General features: G+C 59.9%; 1 protein-coding gene across 4 annotated transcripts in view; it reads left to right on the forward strand.

The window, feature by feature from the left end:
• GNAO1 (G protein subunit alpha o1) overlaps positions 1-22571 on the forward strand; it is a 171319-nt gene that overhangs the window by 143174 nt on the left and 5574 nt on the right. The window contains exons 5-10 of one of the 4 annotated variants that reach the window (XM_007459437.1): positions 739-759; positions 1868-1977; positions 6779-6907; positions 8770-8899; positions 12792-12945; positions 15101-15288. In XM_007459437.1, the coding sequence (XP_007459499.1) occupies positions 739-759; positions 1868-1977; positions 6779-6907; positions 8770-8899; positions 12792-12945; positions 15101-15288 (732 nt within the window). Of the gene's footprint in view, positions 1-738; positions 760-1816; positions 1978-6778; positions 6908-8769; positions 8900-12791; positions 12946-15100; positions 15289-22571 lie in introns of those variants that run through there. The other 3 variants (XM_007459435.1, XM_007459438.1, XM_007459436.1) reach the window with 3 other exon arrangements.

Consider the following 22571-nt stretch of genomic DNA (forward strand, 5'->3'; position numbering starts at 1 on the left):
GCGTCCGGAGCCTGTGCTCCGCAACGGGAGAGGCCGCGACAGTGAGAGGCCCACATATCGCAAAAAAAAAAAAAAAAAAAAAAAAAAGACTTCTCCAAAGACCTCACTACACTTTGGCTTACCTCCCCATGGGTAGGACGGGTCACATGGTCACATCTTTGCCACAAGCAGAATTAGGAAAAGAAGTCTTTAAGTCGGATATCAGTGTGCCCCGTTAAAAAAATTGTGGGTTCTTTCTCTACAGTCTCCTGCTGGCTGCTATGTGGCAGACAGACTGAAGAGAAGCAAGAGAGAGGCAAGGAACCCTTGGGAGGGGGCTCGGGGCAGCCAGAGAAAGACAGTGGTGGCTCGGACTCAGGGCTGTGCAGGAGGAGATGGGGAGAAGTGGACATTGGGAGGGAGGTGGCAAAATCAAGGATGACTCCTAGTCTTTGCGTCTGAGCAGTTGGGCCGATGCTTGTGGCGTGCACTGAGCTGGGGAAGACGGGAGAGAAACAGAAGGGCAGACAGAGAGGTGTCGCCAGCACAGGACCTTGCCCCACCCCCGCCTCCACCACACCTCGGTGACGAGATGGAGCTGGGAGGACAGCGCCAGGCCAGCTTTCCCCAAACCATGCACTGCATCCCACTGGAGTGGGAGTCCCAAGATTCCAGACCACACACAGGGGAGCATGAAGTGGCTTTGTGGAGGCCCATGGTTTCTAAACCACACCCTTGAGTGGCCTGGCTGAGGCATAGTGTGGCTCCAGGTGGGAGGGTGTCTCTCCCCCAGCAGGAAGTCTTGCCCTACCCACCCCTCAGGTCCCGAGTCCCTTCTCACAGATCAGGCAGGAACCTTGAAGGAGGGGTCCACAGGAGGAAGTCTGGGAAACTGGCCAGGTTTATCACAGTCATCCCACAGGTGGGAAAGCAGGCTGAGATTTCCTGAGGTCATGCAGGCACACAGGAGCAGCATCAGCACATAGGCCCTGACTCACAGGCCTGTTTTTAGCCCCAGGTGGAGGCACCAGCCCTGCTCACCCACCCCTGCATCCCTGAGTCACCGCCTACCTAAGGCACCCAGCGCCTCGGTCCCAGGGCCAGCTTTGCAGGTGGCTGCCCCCAGGGGAGGCTGCGGTGCTGAAGAAACTCATCTCCTAGATGGACGGGGATCCACGCTCTCCTGGTGGGCAGCCCTCCCTGTCAGCTGAGGGTGACTTTGGGAATCCGAGGGCTGAGGTCTTTGGGACACTAGTCCCTAGGGAGCTAGGTCCGGGCCAGCATCATGGGCATGGCCTGCTGGCCTCCAGGCCAGTTGTGGCTTCCTTCCCAGGGCAGGCAGGCAGAAGGGGACACAGTGCCAGCATTTTCCCATTGACCTTCTGTAGTAGACAGGCTCTGAGACATAAGTAGCTACTTAGCTGGACAGCTTGATTCCGGAAGTCTCCGAAGAAGGCTTTGGCCCCACATACCTTGGTGCAGAATGTTTTGTTGGCTACAAGTCTTCCAGGCGTTGACCTTGTCTCCTTCATGTCTCTCCCACCGCGAAGGACATCTGCAGATTTCCAGCACCTCCACTCGCTTCCTGAGCCGTGTGCGGCAGGCTGGGGAGCCTGGGTCTCTGGCTTACTTGGAGGGCGGCAGGGTTGAAAGGGCTCAAGAGTGGAGCAGTGGTCTAGTAATGATTACCGTGCCCTTGAGAAAAGGACCCTCTGTTGCTTCCCCTCTCCCTGACCAGGCCTAGGGCTGAGCCCTTGTTCTGGTGCCTTAGCAGGTGCCCAGCCGGGGCTTCTGTCCCCACCGAGGCCTCAAAGATGCCATCCATGTCTCCTCACAGGCCGATGCCAAGATGGTGTGTGATGTGGTGAGTCGAATGGAAGACACGGAGCCCTTCTCTCCAGAGCTGCTCTCTGCCATGATGCGACTCTGGGGCGACTCAGGGATCCAGGAGTGCTTCAACAGGTCCCGGGAGTATCAGCTCAACGACTCCGCCAAATAGTGAGTGTCCCAGGCAGGCGGGAGGCCGAGAGCGGGGCAGCAGTGCGGGCATGGAAGGGGCTGGGGCCAGTGGGGCAAGGAGGCGCCCTTGCTGAGGTGGGAACCGCTGTGAGGTGTTCTGCCTCGGGCGTCAGGAAGGAAGGAGAAAGGGCTTCTCCTCCTGCCCCCGGGATGAGAAGGAGGCCAGGGAGGTGGGGGGCACAAGCCGACAACAGGGCTCCCAGAGGCCCAGGGGCCGTCACCTGCTTGCTCTGGAGGGGGCCTGGCCCTCCAGAAGGAAGACTGTCAGTGTAGCAGCGTTTTTGCCCCCTGGAGAACCCTTGACCCCATAAGTACAAATCAAGGGCAACATAGACAGAAAATAACTTACATGGTGCCCTTTTGTCTTCGTTTTGAGAAAATAATACCCTTTCCATTACTCTATCTTTAAAATTAAAAATAAGGAATATGTAACCCATCAGATAAGTAAAATAAATAATCAAATATACACTTTAATACTGTGTTATAACTAACAAGGGGAAGAAAAGGACAGAGGAGAGAGAGGGGCCCGGTGGGGCAGGCGAGGAGATGGGGTGAAGCAGCTGAAAGCCAGAGGGGGCTGGAGGGGTAGGAGAGGGGAAGGTAGAGGGAGTGACGGGATCACAGGACTGCCTGCTGCAGCCTTGTCACTCCAGGCGTCTGGAAGTTTACATGCCCTTGGCCCCTAGGTCGGGGGCTCCAGGCCTCTGGGAATGATCTGTGGTGGTCGGGGACACGCCTTCTGTTTTGAAGACACTGTCACTGCACTCCACCTTTCAAGAAACGCACCCACTTTTACAGTCTCGTGTCCAGGTTTTCAGTGGGAGCCTCTGGGCTTAAACCCCACTATCTTAGGACACGTGTGCTCCGACACTGATCTGCTCAGCTTCCTCACCAGCACTTCTCATCTGGGGCCACTTTGCCCCCAGGAGGCATTGGCAATGTTTGGGGGCATCTTCGATGGTCCCGACTAGGGTGGTGCTACAGATGTCTAGTGAGGTAGAGGCCAGGGATGTTGCTGTCTTCCTACAGACACACTGTACAGTCCTCCATAGCAAAGAATTACCTGACCCAAAATGTCACTATCGCCAAGATTAAGAAACGCTGGTCTCCACGGTGCCGATGTAGTGGAGGCTAACGCCAAGAAAACGGCGCTCACTAATGGATGCTGGGACATTGCCATTGGCTGTGACGAGAGCTAACAAACCAGGGACTTGTCTTCCCATCTCTGCACACCTAGATTGTCCACGGGGCAGGTGCCTGGGTCCCGTGAGTCCCAGGTGGTAGCGACCCAGACCCCAGCCACTGATGAGCCCCCAGGACACCTTGGTGGACCAGGGGTGCAAGCCCAAAGGTTCAAGTCCACACCTCTCTCTGTACACTCAAGTCACAGACCTCAACCCAGGTCTCCCCCTCAACGCACAGCCATTCAAGCCTGGAGAGAGTCCCCCACTTCCTCTCTCCCTCCGTGCCTACTGCTCTGCCCAAGTCCAGGCCCTTCCCATCTCCCCACCACCCTCAGGGGCTCCTCAGGGCATCAAATCGTGACCCCCACTTAAATTGTTACCACTTAACTAATTATAATATGAACCCATGGCAAAAAAATTTTAAAACAGTACAGAGAGGTATAAAATTGATAGTGAATCCTCTTCCCAGGCCTGTTCCCCTCACACTGTTAACTATCTCCATTTACTTGTCCCAGTGATGTCCAGAAAAACCTGACCCTCCAACTATAAACAGTGTTTAATGACCTCCAGCTGTGAAAGCTGAGGGAGTCAGACCTTCCTTCCTTCCTTTGCTGTTTGTTCCCCACTTCCACCACCAGTTTTTTGCTAGTTTTACAGGATTATTTTTAGTTCTTCTGGTGGTTACCTTTATAACTTGAAATGGACGACTTGAGTCAGTACTTGTCAACTCCCCCCAGCTAAGCTGAGGAGACCCGCCCTCCTCTCTCTGTCGTCTCTGGGACGGGGCTCCAAGGAGGGCAAGGGCGGGACCCACAGGCAGTCAGGTTCGGAAGGACCTTAAATACTTTCTGGTCCAGGGTTGCTTTGCTGTTGTAGTTTCAGCTGCTAAATCTTGTCTTCTGACAAGAGCTGAGGCCCAAAATGTGAACCACTTCAACGTAGATTTGTTGTGACAGAAAGGAGAGGCCCAGTAGGGCTGTTGCCTGGCACAGCTCCAGGGGGCACCATTCACATCCTAGACTGTGTGAGTGTCTCTCCAAGGCCCAGAGCCTCAGTCACCACATGTCCCCTTCCAGCCCTGGGGAGCTGGCCCGTCCTCTCATGTTACCAATGAGGCTCCAGGGTTCTCGGGGAGACAGGGCTCCCAGGTCTGTCTGTGTCATGCGCCGGGGGCGGGTGAACACGGCTGGCCCTCCCCTTTCCCTTCTGAATGATGGCTCTGAGACAGGTCCTGGAAACCCAGAAACCTGAGCACATCCCAGCAGGGGCTGTAAAACGTAGTTCTGTGGTTTGGTAGGATTATTTTTTCCCAGACTGAGGTCCCCACTAAAGGTCAGCGCTGTCTGGCAAAGCGTCCTCTCCTTCCCTCCTCTCGGGTCTCCCTGCCCCCCTCCCCATCTGCTCTCCTTAAGCCGCAGAGCTATCATTCCAACGCTCTTCTGGTCAGAGCCTTCCAGAGTGAAATTCCAAGTCCTTACAGTGACCTCAGGGGCCTACGTGCTGTGTCCCCCTCACCTCCATCAACCCTCCAGTCTCACCACTACCTGCGCCTCCCCTGTGTTCAGCCTCCCCACCACCTCCCTTCCAGCGCCTGCAGCCTGGGCTCCTCCTCCACTGAGGTCGTGGCCCCTGTGCCCCATGGTCCTGCTGCTGGGGCATGAGAGGCTCATCCCCTCACCTCCTCAGTCTCCACTCGAATGTCATCCCGCTCGACAAGCCTTCCCCAGCCACCTGATATCAAATAGCCGTCCCCAGCCAGCCTCCCCACTTACTGATAGCCTGATTCTTTTCTCCTGGCACTTATCACCTCCTGACATGTTGTACAGCTTACTCATCTGTTATTTACCTCTCTCACACACACACACACACACACACACAGGAACACACACACGCACAGGAACACAGGCTCCGGGGAACCCAGGACAGTCAGCAGACAGTACACACAGCAGGTGCACAGTCCACTGTGCTCACCCTACCCCCCCCCCACCCCCCCGCCATGGCCTCCTCCCTGCGTGAGGCTCAGCCAGCACCGAGAGACAGAGGGCCAGTTGTCTGTCTAAAGGAGGGTTCCCCAGCTGGGATGGGGGCCAAGACTAGAGGCTCCCAGCCCTGGTCTCCAGCTGGAGACGACAGGAGGAGGCTCGATTTGAAACCAACACAGCTTCTAAGCAGAGGCAGTGGGAGCGTGGGGAGGGGCGTGCACAGAGAGTTTGGGAGGATTGGGAAGGGCGGGGAGGGGCCCTCCAGGCTGAGATCAGAGACTGCCCAGATGCCCACAGGCCTGGAGAGGAGGCTCTGCAGCAGCCAGAGCTTTCAGGTCTGCTCTGCTGCCTCTGCCTCTCTCCTTCCACAGGGGAGAGGAGGCCTGCAGGCCAGTTTAAGAGCACGGGCTTTGGAGTCAGGCAGACCCGCGCTCGAGTCCCAGCAGTGTCCTCTTTCTAAGAGTGTGGCTTCAAGCTTGCCTTTCCTGAGCCTGGGAACACACCGTCAGCTTTATTTCCTTAGGGAGAACTCTCACAAGGATTTGAGGCAGCCTGGGTTATTGGTTTACCAAGGGACACCCTCCTCGGTGAAGGCGTCTACCCTTCCCAGCCCTGTGGACATCCACAAGCTGGGGAGCCAGCCCCCCAGTGGGTCCCAGGGCAGGTGCCGATAAAGCACAGCCCCTCCACGCGCAGCCTGGGACCCCACGTCATGCCATGACTCAGGCCCTCAGGGCTGCTTCCCGTGGGCTGTGTGTGGGGCTCTCCCCGCACAGGGATGGGTAGCCCAGCTGGCCCTGTGGGTCCTTGAATCTTCCTGCCAGCCTGACCGAGCTCCCCGCTTCCTGGTTTCCTGGATCCCAACCTGGCTTGGGGTTCAAACCTAGCCCATACCGACCCCTAAAGCCCTTCCCAGTGCGTGGCGTGGGCGGACGAAGTGCAGAGGCCTGGTCTGTCTACAGAGCAAGTGGTGGTGTGGGAGGGGCTCTGAGGCCAAAGACCTGGGTCCCAGCAAGGCCCCGCCCCTGCTTGGCTGTGTGACCTCTGAGCCTCCCAGGAGCACCATATGGGACGATATGATGGCCCCCTTGATAAACCCTAAGGAGCATGGAAGAGGCAGGCGGAGGTTCAGAGGGCCTCTGGGAAGCACCATAGGGAACTGTTAAAGAGGTGGAATCCCAATCCCTGGCTCACAGCTGGGCGAGGCACTCACCTTCATTAGAAAACCTAAATTTTCTAATCTGTGAAGTAGTACATCTAACTCAGGAAATTCAGGATGAAACATGATGATGCATATAAAGACTAGAACCTAACTGTTGCCCATTATTAAGATGAAGAAACGACAAACACTATTATTATAAACATGTTATTCTCATTTAAAGATTCGGCCTTGTCTGAGTGTGCCTGGAGCCGTGCGCGTAGCCCTCGGTCTGAGTCAGAGGCTCTGAGCGCATGTGGCCGGGACGTGAGCTTCTCTTTCTCAGCTGCCCCCCACCCCCCACCTGGCCCTGGATGGGGTGGTGCCATCATTCCACAGCCCCGGTCAGGACTGGCTCTCGGGGAAGGCGGTGCCCAGCACCTGGTCTATGGTCCCCTGTGTGTTGCCATCCCCAGCTACCTGGACAGCCTGGATCGGATCGGGGCTGCCGACTACCAGCCCACTGAGCAGGACATCCTCCGAACCAGGGTCAAAACCACTGGCATCGTAGAAACCCACTTCACATTCAAGAACCTCCACTTCAGGTGAGGCCCAGGGAGGCTCCCGAGCCCTGGCGAGGCTGCCAAGAGATGGGTAAAGCCTGCTTCTCGGCCTCGCCTCGTCTGGAGCACCCAGATGTCGCCCTGCCTCGGGGAGCGTTCGAGTTGGGACAGGCAGTTAGATACGAGAAGGGGCCTGTCTGTGTACCTCTCTTGCACCACGTTCGGGGGCTGGGGTGAGCGGGGAGGCTTCCTGGAAGAGGGGTCCTGGAGTGGGGCTCTGAGGAACAGGGAAGATTTAAGCAGGCAAAGGAGGGGAGTCCTGTCCCTGAGTGATTTCTGAGGAGGAGGCCACCTTGTGAGAGGGGTGGAGAGTAAGGTGGGTAAACCCAAGCGACATGTGTGCAACCCCAGGGCCCATGTCATCTCAGAGCTGAAGAGGGTTTGGAGATCAGCTGACCCACCCTCTCCGGGTACACTTGGGGAAACTGAGGCCTGGGAGGAGTAAGGCTGTTCCCAAGCACAGAACACAGCTCAAGTCCAGGGGTCTGAGTGCCTCAGAACAGGCCCTGCTGGAGGGTTGTGGCGCCACCTGGGGCAGCCTCCAGGCACTGAGGCCTGGGAGCCCCTGTCCTGCCCCTACCTGCCTCCATGTGTGGTTTCCAGGTGTCAGGTAGAACAGGAGGAATGGCCTGTGTAAGGCCGCTTCTTGGCCCCCTGCCCGCCCTGGGAGGGCTGGACTCCAGGACCGCTGGCCAGCCCACGGCCCAGCCCCTGCCCACTCCCACTGAGACAGAGAGTGTTGAAGTTCTGTCTCTATCTCCGCAGGGCCGCACGAGCCTCACTGGGCACATGGGCCTCTAGGCCTCTCCTGAACCTGGGGAGTGCAGTGATGGGCACGGAGGCCCCACAAGGTGCCTCTTGCCCCCTACTCTCTCCAGTCTCTCCCCCCTCAGCCCTCGGGGGCAGAGGGTGCGGGGCTGGGCTCGGGGCTGCCCAGCCTGCAGAGTCTGACCATAAGAGCTGTGAAGGGGTCGCAGAGACCATCAGCCTGTGCCCAGCATTTCAGATGGGGAAGCAGGATCCAAGGGAGGCGGTGATGGGACGAGTACAAGGCCTGTTTCCTTGTTCCAGGCCCACTCTGGGCTCTGCCTGCGGTTACTTTCCTCTGTTGGAAGGTCAGGGCCCAGCCCACCCTGGCAGCTGTGTGCCAGCAGACCTCCTGGGCCTAGGAGGCAGTGGACCTTCATTCAGGGCATTAGGTGTGAGGTTGACCTCTTCCTTCCAGGAACCAAGCCGCACCTGCCACAGTCAACCCCCATGGCCCTCCTGCCCCCTGGGGGATGGTGTCTGAGGGGGGAGAGGGACGGGAGGCACAGAGCAGAGGCTTTGTCTGCAGACAGACCTGGGTCTCACCCCACCTCTACCACACCAACTCTTGCCGGGACCCTGGGCACTTAACCCCTTGGTGCCTCACTGTCCCTTCACGTAGCAGGTGACGATCCCTGCCTCCCTCCCTCCCTCCTGGGCTGCTCTGGAGTTTTCACAGCCCACAGACATGAACAGACATGCTCAGAAAGCCAGGGGAAGGATGTGCGTGTTACCCTGAGAGGAGGACCTCGCAGAGGTGCTTCTCGGGAACCTTGCAGAGGCATTAGTAAAAGTCCTGAGATGGAAGGGCAGGTCTTCGAGTCTCTGGGAGCACAGCCCAGTCATGGGGCAGAAGCAGTGACGGCCACCCTGCCCCAGGGACGCGGCAGTCGGCCCTGAGCACCCAGAGTGAGGCTCCTTGGGAGGCTCGTTGCATGTACAGCCCCTTCCCCCCGCCGCCGCCTGCTTGACCAGTGTCCACACACCGGCCGGGGCCCCACTGCCCACCACGTCCAGCTTCCCTGTCTCCCCTGCAGGCTGTTCGACGTTGGGGGCCAACGATCTGAACGCAAGAAGTGGATTCACTGCTTCGAGGACGTCACGGCCATCATCTTCTGCGTCGCGCTCAGCGGCTATGACCAGGTGCTCCACGAAGACGAGACCACGGTGAGTGGCCCTGGGCCACCTGGCCTCAGTGGACCAAGGCGGCTCTCAGGTGGGGCTGGCTGCGGTGGCCGGGGGTTCCGTTGTCGGCCAGGCCGTGCCCGGGCTCCCTCTTCTGACTTCGTTGCGGGGCAAACGCTTCGTGATGCCGACGCAGCAAAGGCAGCCACAGGCCGCCCTGCTCAGAGAGTGCATGCAGACTAGTGACAGACGTCTCTGTGGGCTCTGGGTCTCGGGCAGTACGTGCCTCTTTCATAAATTCAGCAGAGTCACAGAGGCCGTCAGGCCAGAACCAAATTAAGCAAATCCTAAACGAAATCAGGGTGCAGTCAAGCAAGAATGTACGTTAAGACAGAAATAGCAGTTCTTAGCCCTCACGGCCCTCCCTGAGCAGTGGACGGGGCTGGCAGCCGGAAGGGCAATGGGACATGGCATGTAGGCGAGTGACAGCGGTGGCGCGGGCCGCTCCCCTGGAGGACGCCAGCCCAGGTTCCCGCCTCCCGTCAATGCGTCTTCAGTCTGGGGCCTCAGAGAACTGCCAGGCTGGCTTCAGCGGGGGGCCCTCACCTGGAGAGGGCGTGGCCTTTCTCTGGGCCTGGGCTGGGCCTGGGACTGGTTTGCTGCTGAATTCAGGCAGCACCCTCTCTGCCTCGGTTACTGTCTGCTGTCAAAGGGGTGTAACCATAGTACCTGCCTGGTGGGGCCTTGGCAATGGAGTGAGAATCCGCGAGAAGTACTTGGAACCGTTTCTGGCACAGCAGCGCCGAGCTGGTGGTTGTATTATCACCGGGGATTGTGCTGAGCTGGGGGTCCACTGAGCTGCCCGTGGAGAGGTGGGCCTGCTGCAGAGCCTGCAGGGAAAGCCGAGCACTGGCCCGGCACACCACGGGTTCTCCGGAGACAAGCACCTGCCGTGGTAGGGCTCCTGGGCTGTGGGGTCACAACTTTGGCAATCATTAGCTCCTGCTGTGTGAAGCAGGCACAGAGCCCTGGCACTGAGGGTTTGGGGCTGGGCTCGTCACGGTGGGCCTTGAGCAAGGCCTGTCTTCTCTCTGGGCTTGTCTCCTCATCAGTCCTGCCTGCTGATCCCTCAGGACTGCTGCGAACATCTGCTGAGCTTTGGGGTGCAGTGCTGTGGGGAGGAGGAGCCGCCGTCCTGCGGGACTTATGCAGCAATGAGGCCGTGGGAAGATTGGGGCCAGGGCCACTGGCTGGGTGGGTGATCCGGACTCGCGCCACGTGCTGGCTTCTCCCCCTTGCCCTTTCTCCTTCAGTCCCAGGTACACTCCTGAGTTAGGCATCAGCAAAGCCCCCGAAGCCCTGCCTTGTTCCAGGGCGAGTCTCTGGGGCCCCAGCTGTGCAGCTCTTTCTGGTAACGCCGTAATCATTCTCAGTGGCCTCAGCTGGCTGTGGCGTCTAAGATCACCAGACCTGGACCCACTGACCACCCCAAAGCCCCAAAGGTCGGTTCCTGCTGCCCCCACAAGGCACCCGCGTGCAGGGACTGCCCTGGCACATCTCTCACTGGTCCGTTGTTGACTCTCCTTTTGGACGCACTGTTCACAGTCCACTTGGCCACTCATGTGGTCTGAGATCCAGGTGGCTCATCTTTTCTTCCTGCAGCGCCTAGGAGTGGGAAGCAGAGCTGGTGCAGTGAGCAAAAAGCTGATCCTGCCGTGGGTTTCAAAGAAACTGAAGCGCTGGTGTAGAGGGCCCCAGGCCTCTCCCTGGGGACCCACTCAGCTCAATCCCAAGTCCCAGCCCATCAGCCCTGGGGCAGGGGCTCGCACTCACCTCTGGAGCACAAGGCAGAGCAGAGGGACGTCTGGGCGTGTCTGGCAGCCACGGGGTCCCAAGCTCCATGGCCTTCGGGCCTCCAGTAAACACGGGCGGGTGCCAAGCCTCACCCTCTGGCCTCTCTGGTCTGCTCGCCCAGGCAGCCCTCGCTCCGGAGCAGGGCCCGTCCTGGGGCACCTTCCTTCTCGCCTTCCTGCCTTTACTGTCTGTCTCCCACCTCCCTCCTTCTCCCCCATTTCCCCGCCCTTCTTCGCAAGGGCTGGAGCAGAGGACCTTGGGGAAGCAGTGGCACGGGGGGGCCACAGCCAGGAGCAGGCTCTTCCTGGGGCTCTGTCCTCCCAGGAAAGACCAGCAGCCTCTCCAGGGCATGGGAGTTGGCTTTACCATTTAACGGGAGCCCACAAAGGCGGCTCATTGCCACGGTGACGGCAAGGACAGCGCCGCAGAGCTGAGCAAAACGCCTGTGTGTCCAGGGCCAGGTGGCAGCGTGGGGCAGCTGGGGGTCCGGGCAGATGTGGCCTGCGGTCTAGCCCCGCCCCCTCCCGCCGGTGAGTGTGGCAGCTGCTCCACCTGCTCCTCTGTAAAATGGAGCCCGTGGCAGAGCAGCCTCTGGGCGGCTGTGAGGCCCAGCGGGCTCGGAGCTGCAAGAGTGCCTGCCCTCAGGACTCTCCACTCAGCAGACAGCAGCTGTGGGATGGCTCTGTCCAGGCACACGACTCTAGGACAAGCTATGGGACGAGGACGCTCTGCCCCCGTGAGGCAAGAGCTCCACCCTGCTGACCAGTCCTTGGTCCTCCACCTTCCTCTCCGGTCGGCCCTGCCCCTCCCTCCCAAGCCTGGGGTAAAAATTGGGACTGCCTGAGAGAAAGGTGTCTGGAGGCTCCTGGAGCTCAGCCAGGACCCCTGGGGCTAGTGGCTGCCCGCCCACCGGCCGGCCACCCTTCCCGCTGCGGCCCAGACCCCAGCGGCCCTGGGCCTCACCTGCCACAACTTCTCAGCGCCAGTGCCGTCACCGCCACCTGCAGGGCCTTAACTTGCCAAACCAAGGCCAAAACCATGAGCAGATTCTGAGAGACCCTCCAAGTCGGGCAGGTATGAAGTGCCTCCTTCCAGTTGATACCATCAGCTAAGAGTTGAAAGCAGCAGGTTCCCAGGGTACCGCCGGGTGACTTTGCTGTGAAGCCTGCCCCCCACTCCCGCGTTCCACACTCCTCACCAGCCACTCGGCTTAGGGTGGTCCTCCCCACCCTCTCCTTCCATCTCCAGCCACGCAGTCCACAGCCCCAGGGTGGCCGTGGCCTCCAGAGCCTGCATGGGGGCCTCCGGAGGGACCGGCTTTTACTTCCTGGCCCGAGACCGGTTGAACCAATTTTGTTTTTTGCTTTTTTTTTTCTCTTTCTTTCTTTCATGTTTTCTGCTGGGTTTTTATCTTCCTCTCTGTTTTCATCTGTTTTGCTGGCTTTCATCTTGGGGTTCTTGTGACCCCTCTAACCGGGAAACCAGCCTCAATAAGCAGCTCACCCAGAGCCGCCCCACGGCCCAGCCAACCCACCCAGTCTCCAACCACACCAAGGCCACAGCAAGATCACTCCCCTGACGCTGTCCCCCTGGTGTCTGCTTCCAACTCTGGATTAATTCGAGGATCTCTTGGTCCTCGGTTAATGTTTCCCAACTGAATGCGTGCACCCTCCCAACCCTGCTGGCGAAACCAAATGAGACCCCAGTAGAGAAATCTGCATGCCCGAGGTCCCGTGTGGACGTGTGGATGGTGGCGCGGCCCCTGCCCCCGCGTGCATGGTGCATGTCCTCTCCATGGTCTAGAGTCCCTCTGGTGACCCCACTGCCCTGGCCCGGGTCAGCCCTCTTCAGTGGGGGGGCGGCGTTCCCCACGCTGTGCCCTGCTCCACCCCCGCACCTGCGTGTGGAATGCAGCAGGGACCATGTCCTTGTCCTTGTGGATCCTCCTGTCTCCGTCCCTGGTGGTGCATTCAGCCGTGTTGGTGGACCTTCCCTTCGCTTGTCCCGCTTTGTCACTGGCTGCGGTGGGTCAGGGCCCTGGGCACCGCCAGCCCTCACTTGCCTCTCCACTCTGTTGCAGAACCGCATGCACGAATCGCTGAAGCTCTTCGACAGCATCTGCAACAACAAGTGGTTCACGGACACGTCCATCATCCTGTTTCTTAACAAGAAGGACATATTCGAAGAGAAGATCAAGAAATCCCCGCTCACCATCTGCTTTCCTGAGTACACAGGTAGAGACTGCCACTCCCCACAGGGACCGCGGGGGCCACGCAGCCGCTCGGGCCACACCAGCTCCTGAGGGAGCTCAGTCCCCCTTCACCATGCTCTGCGGACACACCAGATTCTGCCCTGGAGAATCCAACACAAAACCGGAGGCGGGTCCCCTCCCTTCCCCACAACATGCTGTTGCGAGGGGGTGGGGCAGCCAACTGGGGCATCCTGGTCAGGGGAAGCAGGGCTGGAATCCCGGCTCTGCCACTTACGAGCTGTGTGATCTCGGCAACCTCTGGACATCAGCTTGGTCATCTGTAAATAGAGCTTATCAGTAAAATGGCAATACCAAGATGATGATGGGGTTGAAGATCGGGGCTTCACGTCAGACAGCCCAAGGTTCGTGCCCCCACTCTGCCACTCACAGCAGGTTACATAACCTCTTGGAGCCTCTGTTTCTGTGTCTGTGAGATGGGAACAATCACTGTGATTATCCACCCTCCCTCCCAGAGTTGCCAGAGGATAAAGTGAGCTAAGAAGCATGGAGGGCTTAGCATGGCAGTTGTTGCATAGTAAGTGCTCACTAAACATTCGCTATTGCTCTTATGACTGTGATACTAAAAAGTATCGTGACAGCACCCCCATTCAAATGGCCTATTCAACATGAGAGAGCTTCACGAGCAGCAGAGACCAGGGCCGTCCTGCGGAGGGTGCTGAGGATGCCGGAGGCCACCTCTGTTAATGTTGCCATGGGTTTACCTGACTGTGGGTGGGTGGGCAGCCTGGCCAGGGCCCTCATGGAGCAGCAGGGTGCCTGGAATAGCCCACGGGCTCACTGGCTCTTCAGGATGGCCAGAGCCTGGTCAGAGAGGCGAATGGAAGCAAAAGCGGGCATCCCCATCCTGACCAGCCCCCCGGCCTGGAGAGCACAAGGGTAGACAGGGTCCCAACAAGGTGGGCCTGCTAGGTAAGCCTCCGGGCTGAACCCCAGCTCCCCGAGAGTGGACGTGGGGGCCATGGCTTGGAGCTGGGCAAGCAGCACAGCTCACTCTGTCTCCCCTTCCTCGAGATCAGGCTGCCTGCCCCGTGGGTCAGGCCCCAGCAGCATGCAGCCAGAGGTGGGTCGGGCTCAGCACCCCTCACACCCACCAGTCAGCCTCCTTTTAGTTGTATCTGAATTGGGGGTCTGTGGATCCTGCCCTAGGTGACCTGGGCTGTGGCCCATGGTGCCACAGAAAGAAGCAAGGTAAGTCAGTCACCAAGGCCATTTGCTGCTGACGAGGTCCCAGGGACCCTCTCCCTCACCTCCAGCCCAGATTTAGGTAGACCCTCAAGGCCAGGCCTGGTGGCCTGTGCCCATGTGCCGAGGGGCTGGATCCATCCCGCTGTGGCTCCGAAGTCCAGCCCCCCTCCCTCCTTCAGTGGGTTGTGACAGCCCTGCCTGGACCTGGGCCTGGGCCGGGGTTGTTGGAGCCTGTGGAGGCTTCAGGGCAAAGCCAGGAGTCCTGTTCTGTTCCTCCCTAAACAGCAGCTGCTCTCCTGGAAACACCTCTCCCTGGGCTTACCAGGGGCAGAGTGATATGGCAGCAAGGAAGGCAGCGAGTCAGCAAGCCAGACAGTTCTTAATCCCTGGAGGGTGAACATGAGAAGGAGGAAGGGGGAAGGAAGGAGGGTGGGGCGATGAGAGGAAGGAGGCCAGGGCGGCTCCCAGGTACGGCACAGTTTCCATCCACCTTGCCCAGCAACAGCCAAGGGAGGTGGTGTCCCTGCCCACTCCAAGGAGTCACAGCCAGGAGAGGACAGCCTGCAGGGGCTAGTGCAGACTTCTGCACCTGTGTGAGGGCTGGTTCAGATTTCTTTGGGCAGGACCCACAGGAAGAGAGAATGTTTGCATCAGGAGCCCGTACATGCATCTATGAAAAGAAACAGGAGTTCCACGAAACACTGTTCACCCTTAGCACAGGTGAGGCCTGGTGAGGTTTGATCTCGTTTCCGTCATTGGTTTTAAACTGGATGTGGACCACAGACTTGGTTTCATGACCCACTGTTGATCGAGCTGAGCTGTCGTCAGGTTTCTCCTGCAGGGTTGTCACTGAGAGGCCCTTGGTGTCCGCTCCCCAGCCCGTGGCCTGACCGGCCTCGCCTCACCAGCTCCCAACCTGGTCTCTCCCGCAGGCCCAAACACCTTCACGGAAGCCGTGGCTCATATCCAGGCGCAGTACGAGAGCAAGAACAAGTCGACCCACAAGGAGATCTACACCCACATCACCTGTGCCACTGACACCAACAACATCCAATTTGTCTTTGACGCCGTGACGGACGTCATCATCGCCAAAAACCTTCGGGGCTGTGGCCTCTACTGAGCCCTGGCCTCGCCACCCAGCTGCCCACCACCCTACCCAGCCTGCCGCCCCACCCCTGCCCTGGACAAGGGAGCACCAGCAGCTGGCACTGAGTGGGGAAGAGGAGGCACCCTCCACGGCCTCCCCGGCCCCAGACACCAGAACACGTGGTAACGGGGCTGGCGGGGGTGCCGAGTGCCCACACCTGCCAAGACAGACGGCCCGCTGGCCTCCGCGCTATCGCTGGGTGTCTCCCCTGGGGAGAGGCGTACGGGGGCCACGCCGCTGTCCGGGCCAGAATGGGCGTGCTCTGTACGCAGTGGTTCACACTTGAGATCCCAGGGTCCCCTCCTGTCTTCGAAGCTGTGCAGGTGGTGGGGCGGCGTGCTGGCCGGAGCGGGGGCAGTGGGAGCCACTGGTCAGCTTTTCTTGGGGTCTCTCTGGTCGAGGGCAGCTCCGTCACCAAAGGCCAGGGTGGGACCAGGCCACCAACCGCGTGTGGGTCCAGGGGCTCAGGCCTTGGCAATGCCTCCCTCCTCCTCCCCCTGGACCTCAGCCCCGGACGCCAGTCCTTCCTTCTCTGGGTCTCCCTCCCTTCACACCTCTGGGGCTCCCCAGTGCCCTCCTGGGGAGCCCCCACCCCGACTCCTCACAGGTCTGGAAATGCTTCTGAGACCGACTTCTTGCAAAGGCACGTGGTAGATGGTCAGCGGGGTTGAGTCCTGCGGTGCCTGGACGGAGGTGGGGAAGAGACGGTGGGGGAGGGGAGGCCGGAGGAAGTGGCTCTTGCATTGACTGTTGACTGGGATGGGGGCCTCCCACCCAGTCTACAGGCCCCGGGGTGGCTTATCTACTTGTCCCGTCACCCGGGGCTCGGGAGGCCGCTCTGGTGTGTGAGCAGATGTGCTTTTTCTTTGCAAATTCACAGCGAATCCAATGCAAACCAGCTGGGGCAGCAGGGGCCTGGGGACTGGAGGTTCTGTAGTTGAGCAGGCCCAGGGGAGGTGTGGGCACGGCCCCTGTAGCCGGTGTCCCAGCTTCCTTCTGTCTTGGTGAAGAAATCGGAGAGTTTGTCCACAGCCCTTGGGGTCCCGCCAGCCCTCGGGGGCAGAGGAGGGCAGACGTACGGGCCCATCATACTGTGTGTGCTGTGAGGGGCACAGCCTGGCTCACACACACACACACAGCCCCAGCCCCCTCCCCGGACAGAGAGTCTTGAGACCCCTTGGAGGGGCTTTGCTGTAGAGACCCCTGAGGAGAAAAGGGTGGGGTGACTCCTCCTGGTGACCCAGGCCCTGGCTGACCCTGGACAACGAACACACCTCTTTCTCTCTCTCCTGGGCGCCTCCCGTTGGCGGATGCCACCAGTCAACACCCCAGGCAGACCCTGTGTGCTTGGATGGCAGCTTTGCCTGGGGAGCCAGATGTGCCCACAGGAGGAGAGGGGCCGCCCCTGAGGGGCCTCTGGCTCCCTCCTCAAGCCCTCTGCTCCTCCAGCACCCACTCTGGGCTCTGCTCAGTCCCGGGCCAGGCAGGACCCCTGCCCTCCCAGCGCAGCCCCTGACTGCCCTGCAGCCAGGAGCTCTGGACTTCTTGTTTCCAACAGACCCGGAGCTCTGGGTAGTGCACGGGAGACCCAGGGCACCTTCCCTAGTGCCAGATGCCTGCAGGGGTGGGCGCTGCTGGGGTGAGCCCCATCTCTGCCTGGCTGTCTTGCTGCTGCCCCTGGCCTCATGGGAGATCAGCAAGCAGCCCAGCTCCATTTCGGTTTTGCTTGCCTCGTTGTGTTCTGCGCCTCGTACAGGATGCTGGGTCGTGGCAGAGGACAGGTCCCTGGAGCCGACAGCCGCAGTGTCCCGCACGGGCAGCCAGGGCCAGTCAGGCCATGTTGCCCGACACTGAAGGTGTAGCAGTTACTTCCTGGCAGCACCACCCTGGGTGTGGGCAGCTGTGCCCCTAACGCTGCCCTGTGACCCCAGACTCAAAAGCAACTGCTAAGAAGGGTATACTGGCCAAGCCCCACCTCTAAGGCCATTGTCTTGGAGGTGGGAGTCACCTGCTCTCCAGGCCCAGGGCAGCAGCCAGGCTGAGGGCTCCGGGCCGTAGCCCACCCTGTCTTCCATGTTAGGAGACTGGGGAGTGGGGTGCTTGGAGCCTTCCTGCCCCTCCGTGCCCTGGGCTGCCTTTTCTCTCTCAGATGCACTGCCCTGCTCAGCTGCTTATGCTACTCTTGCCCTCTGACCCTGGCCTGCCTGGGGGGTCTTTGGCTGTCTAGTCGAAGCCCCCAAGGAGCAGGTATCCAGGGTGAAATTCCTTCCCTGTCCTCTGCGTCTCCCATCCACGTCGTCACAGGTGGCTCCACCATGGGGAGGAACGACTGAGGGGACAGATGAGTTTTGGCTCCGTCGTGGGTGTCGGTGTGGGGGAGATGTTATGAGTGGCCGGACGTGGGTGATACTCTTATCCACAGTGGCCCCGTGTGTGCTCCAAAGAGGCCATGCTTCGACTCTCTGCATGCCTCTAGTTTATCAGGGCAAAGGGAAACTGATCTCTAGGAGGGGCGCCTTTACCAGACCCGTGAAACTTATGCCTGCCGTCTAGATGCCTGTGGCAGGTTCTGTGCCCTGCACCAGTTGCCCTCACAAGAGCCAGGTCTTAGCCTTCCCACCAAGAACTGAGAGAGGCCCCCAAGGCTCTCCGGCCTGCCTGGAGGGGGCAGTGCCCGAAGCCCAAGGAAGGGCTCTGTGGAGCCTGTGGACTCTGGCCTGAGGAAGGCGCAGGGCCTGCTCCAGCCCCGAGCAGACAGCGCACCAACAGTTCTGACATTCTGGTTCTGTGGCCCCCTTGCCTGGAGTCCTAGATGCCTGGTGCCCTGGCCCTTTTTCTCCTCTCTGGTCCCAGCAGAACCTGAGGACCCGTGGGCACATGCTCCCACCGTGGGGCGGTGGCCGCAGCCCGGGCGGAAGGCCAGCACCGGATCTGGTGCCAGGAGGCAGCTCTCCTCCCAGCCTCTCCCCCGAGCCCAGCTCCGCCCCACTGATGGGGGCTGGCGGCACCCCTGCCCTCCACGACTGCCCTCCCTACCCAGAGCCCCCATGACCAGGGTCCTTAAGCCCCCAACACGGAACACCCAGGAGTCGGCTCACCTAGCTCACCTCTGCCAGGGTGAGTCCTGCAAGGGGAGAGAATATCCCGCTGCTTCCACCTAACCCTGTGACCGTCTCTGCCCCACTGGTTGATTCTGCAGCTTCTCCTCTCTGGCCTGCATCACTCCTGGCTCCTTCCCCTCCTCCCTTGGCCTGGCCTAGTACACTCTTCAGCCCTCTTGGTGAGTAAATCCACCGCAATCCGGGCCTCAGCCTCTTCCCTCCAGACCAGGTAGTGTCCTGACCGGCCCCCTTTTTGAGAAGTCTGGTGCACAAGGCCTCTTTGTCTGCCCTTCCCCGAGCCTTCTGGAAGCCTTCAGGCACAACCTGGCAGTTCTCAGGAACTGAGGCCTGAGGCTCTGGCTCCGTGGCCATCAGAGATTCAGTCTTGGGTGCCAAAGGCCAGCACCCTCCAGACAGCGCCCCCTTGTCAACCCACAAGCCTACAGAGCGGAGGGTCCAGGAGCCCAGAGCAGTGAGACAGGACACAACATCCAGACCAGGATCAGGGCCCAGGTATGAGCTGCTTGCCCCCCACCGCCCGCCCCCAGCGAGGTGAGCCCTCAGCCCTCTTTCCCAGGAGCCAAGTGGGGCCTTCCCTTGGGGGCTTCAGACACGCTGCACCCCCAACCAGATGAAGGCCCCCGTCAAGGGACGGCCTGCTCGGGGCAGAGACAGAAGGAAGGCCCATCCAGGCCCAGGGCACCAGCGTGAACCCACCGCCCATCCCCGGTAGAGCCAGCCGCTCGGAGGCACCACCCCTCCTGTGGCCCATCCTTTCCTCCTCTGCCCGTCCACCCCCGCCCTGTCCCCATGGCCTCCCTGAGCAGCCAGGCCCTTCACCTCCTGGTCCCCTCTGTCTCAGTCCCTGCGTCTTCTGTGCCCTGTGCCTCCTCCCCTCCCCGTCCCCAGCAGAGATGGGCTTGGACGCCCCTCTCCTTTCTTAGCAAACCCCTCTTAGTTGCCGTGGTCCCACTTCCCAACCCCAGCGCCACCCACCCCATATTAACTGTAATTTTGTAAGAAGAGTGACTCGTTGGTTTAATAAATCTCTAGTCATTGTAATAATTTATTGGCTGCCATAATGTATTTATTAGTCACCCACCATTAATAAAAAGTGCCGGCTTTTCCTAGCATGAGTGTGGTGTGTTGCGTCAGTGCCCAAGTTGCTTCCACCGGCGCCCCCCGCACGACACGTGTCCTGGGGCCGGACTGTGGACCACCTGGCAGAGGGGCACAGCCTGCTGGGGCAGGATTCAAGGTGACCGGGATTGTCGTGAGGGCAGAGGCTGGTCTGTCCCGTCCTGTGTGTTTGGTGCCGGCCACGCCCCTGCTCTGGTGGCGGCAGCCAGGCCTCTGGCCACACTCTGCTGGAGACTGGGAGAGACAGGGTGGTGACGACGGCAGGGGTGGGTGCTGTCGCCTGGCTGTGGCCCCTGGCTCCCTCCTCTTTTCTCACATGCTGACAACTCCTCTTGTGAATGTGTTCTTGCATCCGTGTTCTCCAGGGAAGCTTGGAAGGACAAGCTGGGCTCTTGGCTCCTTGGTGATGGGTTCCAGTGTGTTTGGAGGAATGGCGGTGAGGCCTGTGGGGTGTGGAGGGGTTCTCGGTGCCGGCGCCTCCCCTCCCTAAAGCTGCTCCCCTCCCCACTGCCCTCCTTGCATTTCCAGGCTCGGCCCCTCCTTCCAGGCTCACTCCGATGCCCTCCCCACGGGACCAGGTCTGACTGGGGAGCGTAGCTGCCTCCCCGGCCCCACACCTGCCCTGTGCTGCTTGCTCGCTTGCTCGGAACCGGGACTTTTTCACGTGTGTGCATTTTCTCTCCCCAACTAGACTGTGAGCTCTCGGAGAGCAGGAGACTGTGCCAGTCGTTCCTACAGCCCCGTAGCTGCCCCACAGAGGGCCTTGCACACAGATCCAGCTGGTATTGGTGGGAAGAGTGCCCGCTCTGCAGCCCTGGGGCGTGGAGGGGCCGAGCCTTAGCCGAGTGGAACTCGGGAGCCCAGGCAGCTGGCCTGGATTTTTCCTTCGGACCTAAGCTTGGCGGCCTCCAGACCTTCAGCTCAGCCCACATGCCAAATGGGCACAGTCTGCACTCTCAGCTTGGGTCTCCTTGGTGGCCCCTTCTGGTCCTGGGAGTGCCCTGGGCATATGTCCCCACCGTGTCCCCCAACGTCTAGATCAAGTCGAGATAGCTGGGCAGTGAGTTGGGATCTTGCCTCTGGTTGAGGCCTTCCAGCTGTTGTTTGAGCAGCGATAGGACGAGGTGGTATCGTGTGGTGGTGAGGCTTTTCCTATCGAATCCTTGGCTCTCCTCTGCTCCCTGGTGGCTTGGGGACCCTGGGCGTTCCCAGCCCCCACCCCCCTGCGCGTCGATCCACCTGGCCTCCCAGGAAACCTCCGCCTGCCCTTTTCTGAACAGCCTCCATTGAGACGGCACCCGGCGGAAGTGTCTCATGCCTCCCTGAGCGTGACTGTGCAGTGACTGACCAGCAGAAATTGCGGGGACTGAGAATGAAATTGACTGGTTGGGGCTAGGAGGGTAATAAGATCATAGGAGTTTGCTGAATATGTGCGGCAGAGTGAGAGGACGATGCCATTTATTTACTACAGATCCCAGAGGGCGTCGTAAATCCGTGCGGTTGTCTAGGGCCCCCCGAGAGGCAGCTGAGAACCTAGACTGCCCCCTCCACCAACTGGCCTTGACCATAAGGACAAGGGTTTGGCACCAATACCCTTTCCATGTCACCAGTATGACTACACAGTCATGGAAGAGATGACGGAAGGCACGCGGAGCTGGCCATGACTCTCTGATCATTTATTCTAAAGCCCACAGGCTCCTCACTCTGGCTGGAGAAACCAACCCATTGCATTGCAGAAGCTCTGGTCTGGCCCAGAGCCGGGTGCAGGTCTCTGCTCCTCCTCATCCCAGCCATGTCACCTCTCATTGTCCCCTAAGGATTGATGAGGTTAAATGACACAAGGCAGGGGAAGAGCTGGCAGAGTGGGGCTTGGTGATGGGTGGTGGTCACTTCATCTTCCCCCTCCCACTCAGCTGGAGGGAGATGTCGGAAAGCAGTTTACACAGCGCCACTGCTTGCTTGTCTGTCTCAGTGATGAACGCCCAGTGATGCCCACACCACTGCTCTGCTCTCTCCTATGATTTGCTTCAGTCTTCTTACTTCAGAGGGAGCGTGTAGCCTGGAATTACTCCTGAACTTGACCTGCAGACCCATGGAGCTAGGTTTGGGGCGGACAAGTTTCCAGGGTTAGGACAGGGTTCTTGGGGGAAATGAACAGCTCTCCCTTCCCCCAGAGAGCTATATCACGAGGGAGCCACCTTCCTGTGCAGAAATGGGTTTGTACACAGAACAAACTGCCAAGAAACAGACTGCCCAAGGTCATGTGCCTGGCATCACACAGTAGGATAAGTCCGTCCTTGCCCCGGACAGAGGGCTGTCCCCTGGGATCCTGCTTGATTTGGAGTGCCCATTGTGTTCACTCATTTGCTAAATGAACTCCTGTGCGCAAAGCAGTTCTCCACGTCTGCGGTGCTTAAAGCTCCTCGCGTGACCAGTCGTGGTTGAGTTTGACCCAGCCCGAGGGGGTACGGCCAGAGCCCCAGGCACTCCTGCAGGAAGCCTGGGCGGGAGTGTCTCCCCAGGCGGCAGCCCCTGAGGATGCCTGCAGGAGCCTGGCGTGACTTCCCCTCAGACCACAGGAGGGGCCTAGAGGCCCTCACCACTCCCAGAGTACACCCCGACCCACAGGTTAGGCCCAACAGGACAGGTCTGGACAGGAAGGGCCAAAGCCCGGCTCTCAGGCTCCCGTCTAGCAACCCCTACCCTGCCCCCCGCCAACACGCACACACACGGAGACCTTCCCGTGGCTGGAGACTGTAGACGGGAGAGCTCGGCCACCCCGTCCTCAGCCTCACTCAGGGAGCCCGGGTTGGCTCCCAGTCCAGTCTCTGCCACCAGCCCTGAGACAGGGGTGTTGGTTGCTCTGAACACTGGAAATGCGAAGCTCCATGCTGTGCGAGAACGTTCTGTCAGCCTTCCGAGGAGCTGAGGAGCCGTGGGGGCCCAGGAGCCCTGCCTGAGCTGCCGAGTAGACCAGTTCCTCCCTCTCAAGCCTAACTTCCGTCTTCTCTTTCC

The sequence above is a fragment of the Lipotes vexillifer genome, unplaced genomic scaffold (genome assembly GCF_000442215.2).
Source record: "Lipotes vexillifer unplaced genomic scaffold, Lipotes_vexillifer_v1.1 scaffold342, whole genome shotgun sequence".
NCBI lineage: Eukaryota > Metazoa > Chordata > Mammalia > Artiodactyla > Lipotidae > Lipotes > Lipotes vexillifer.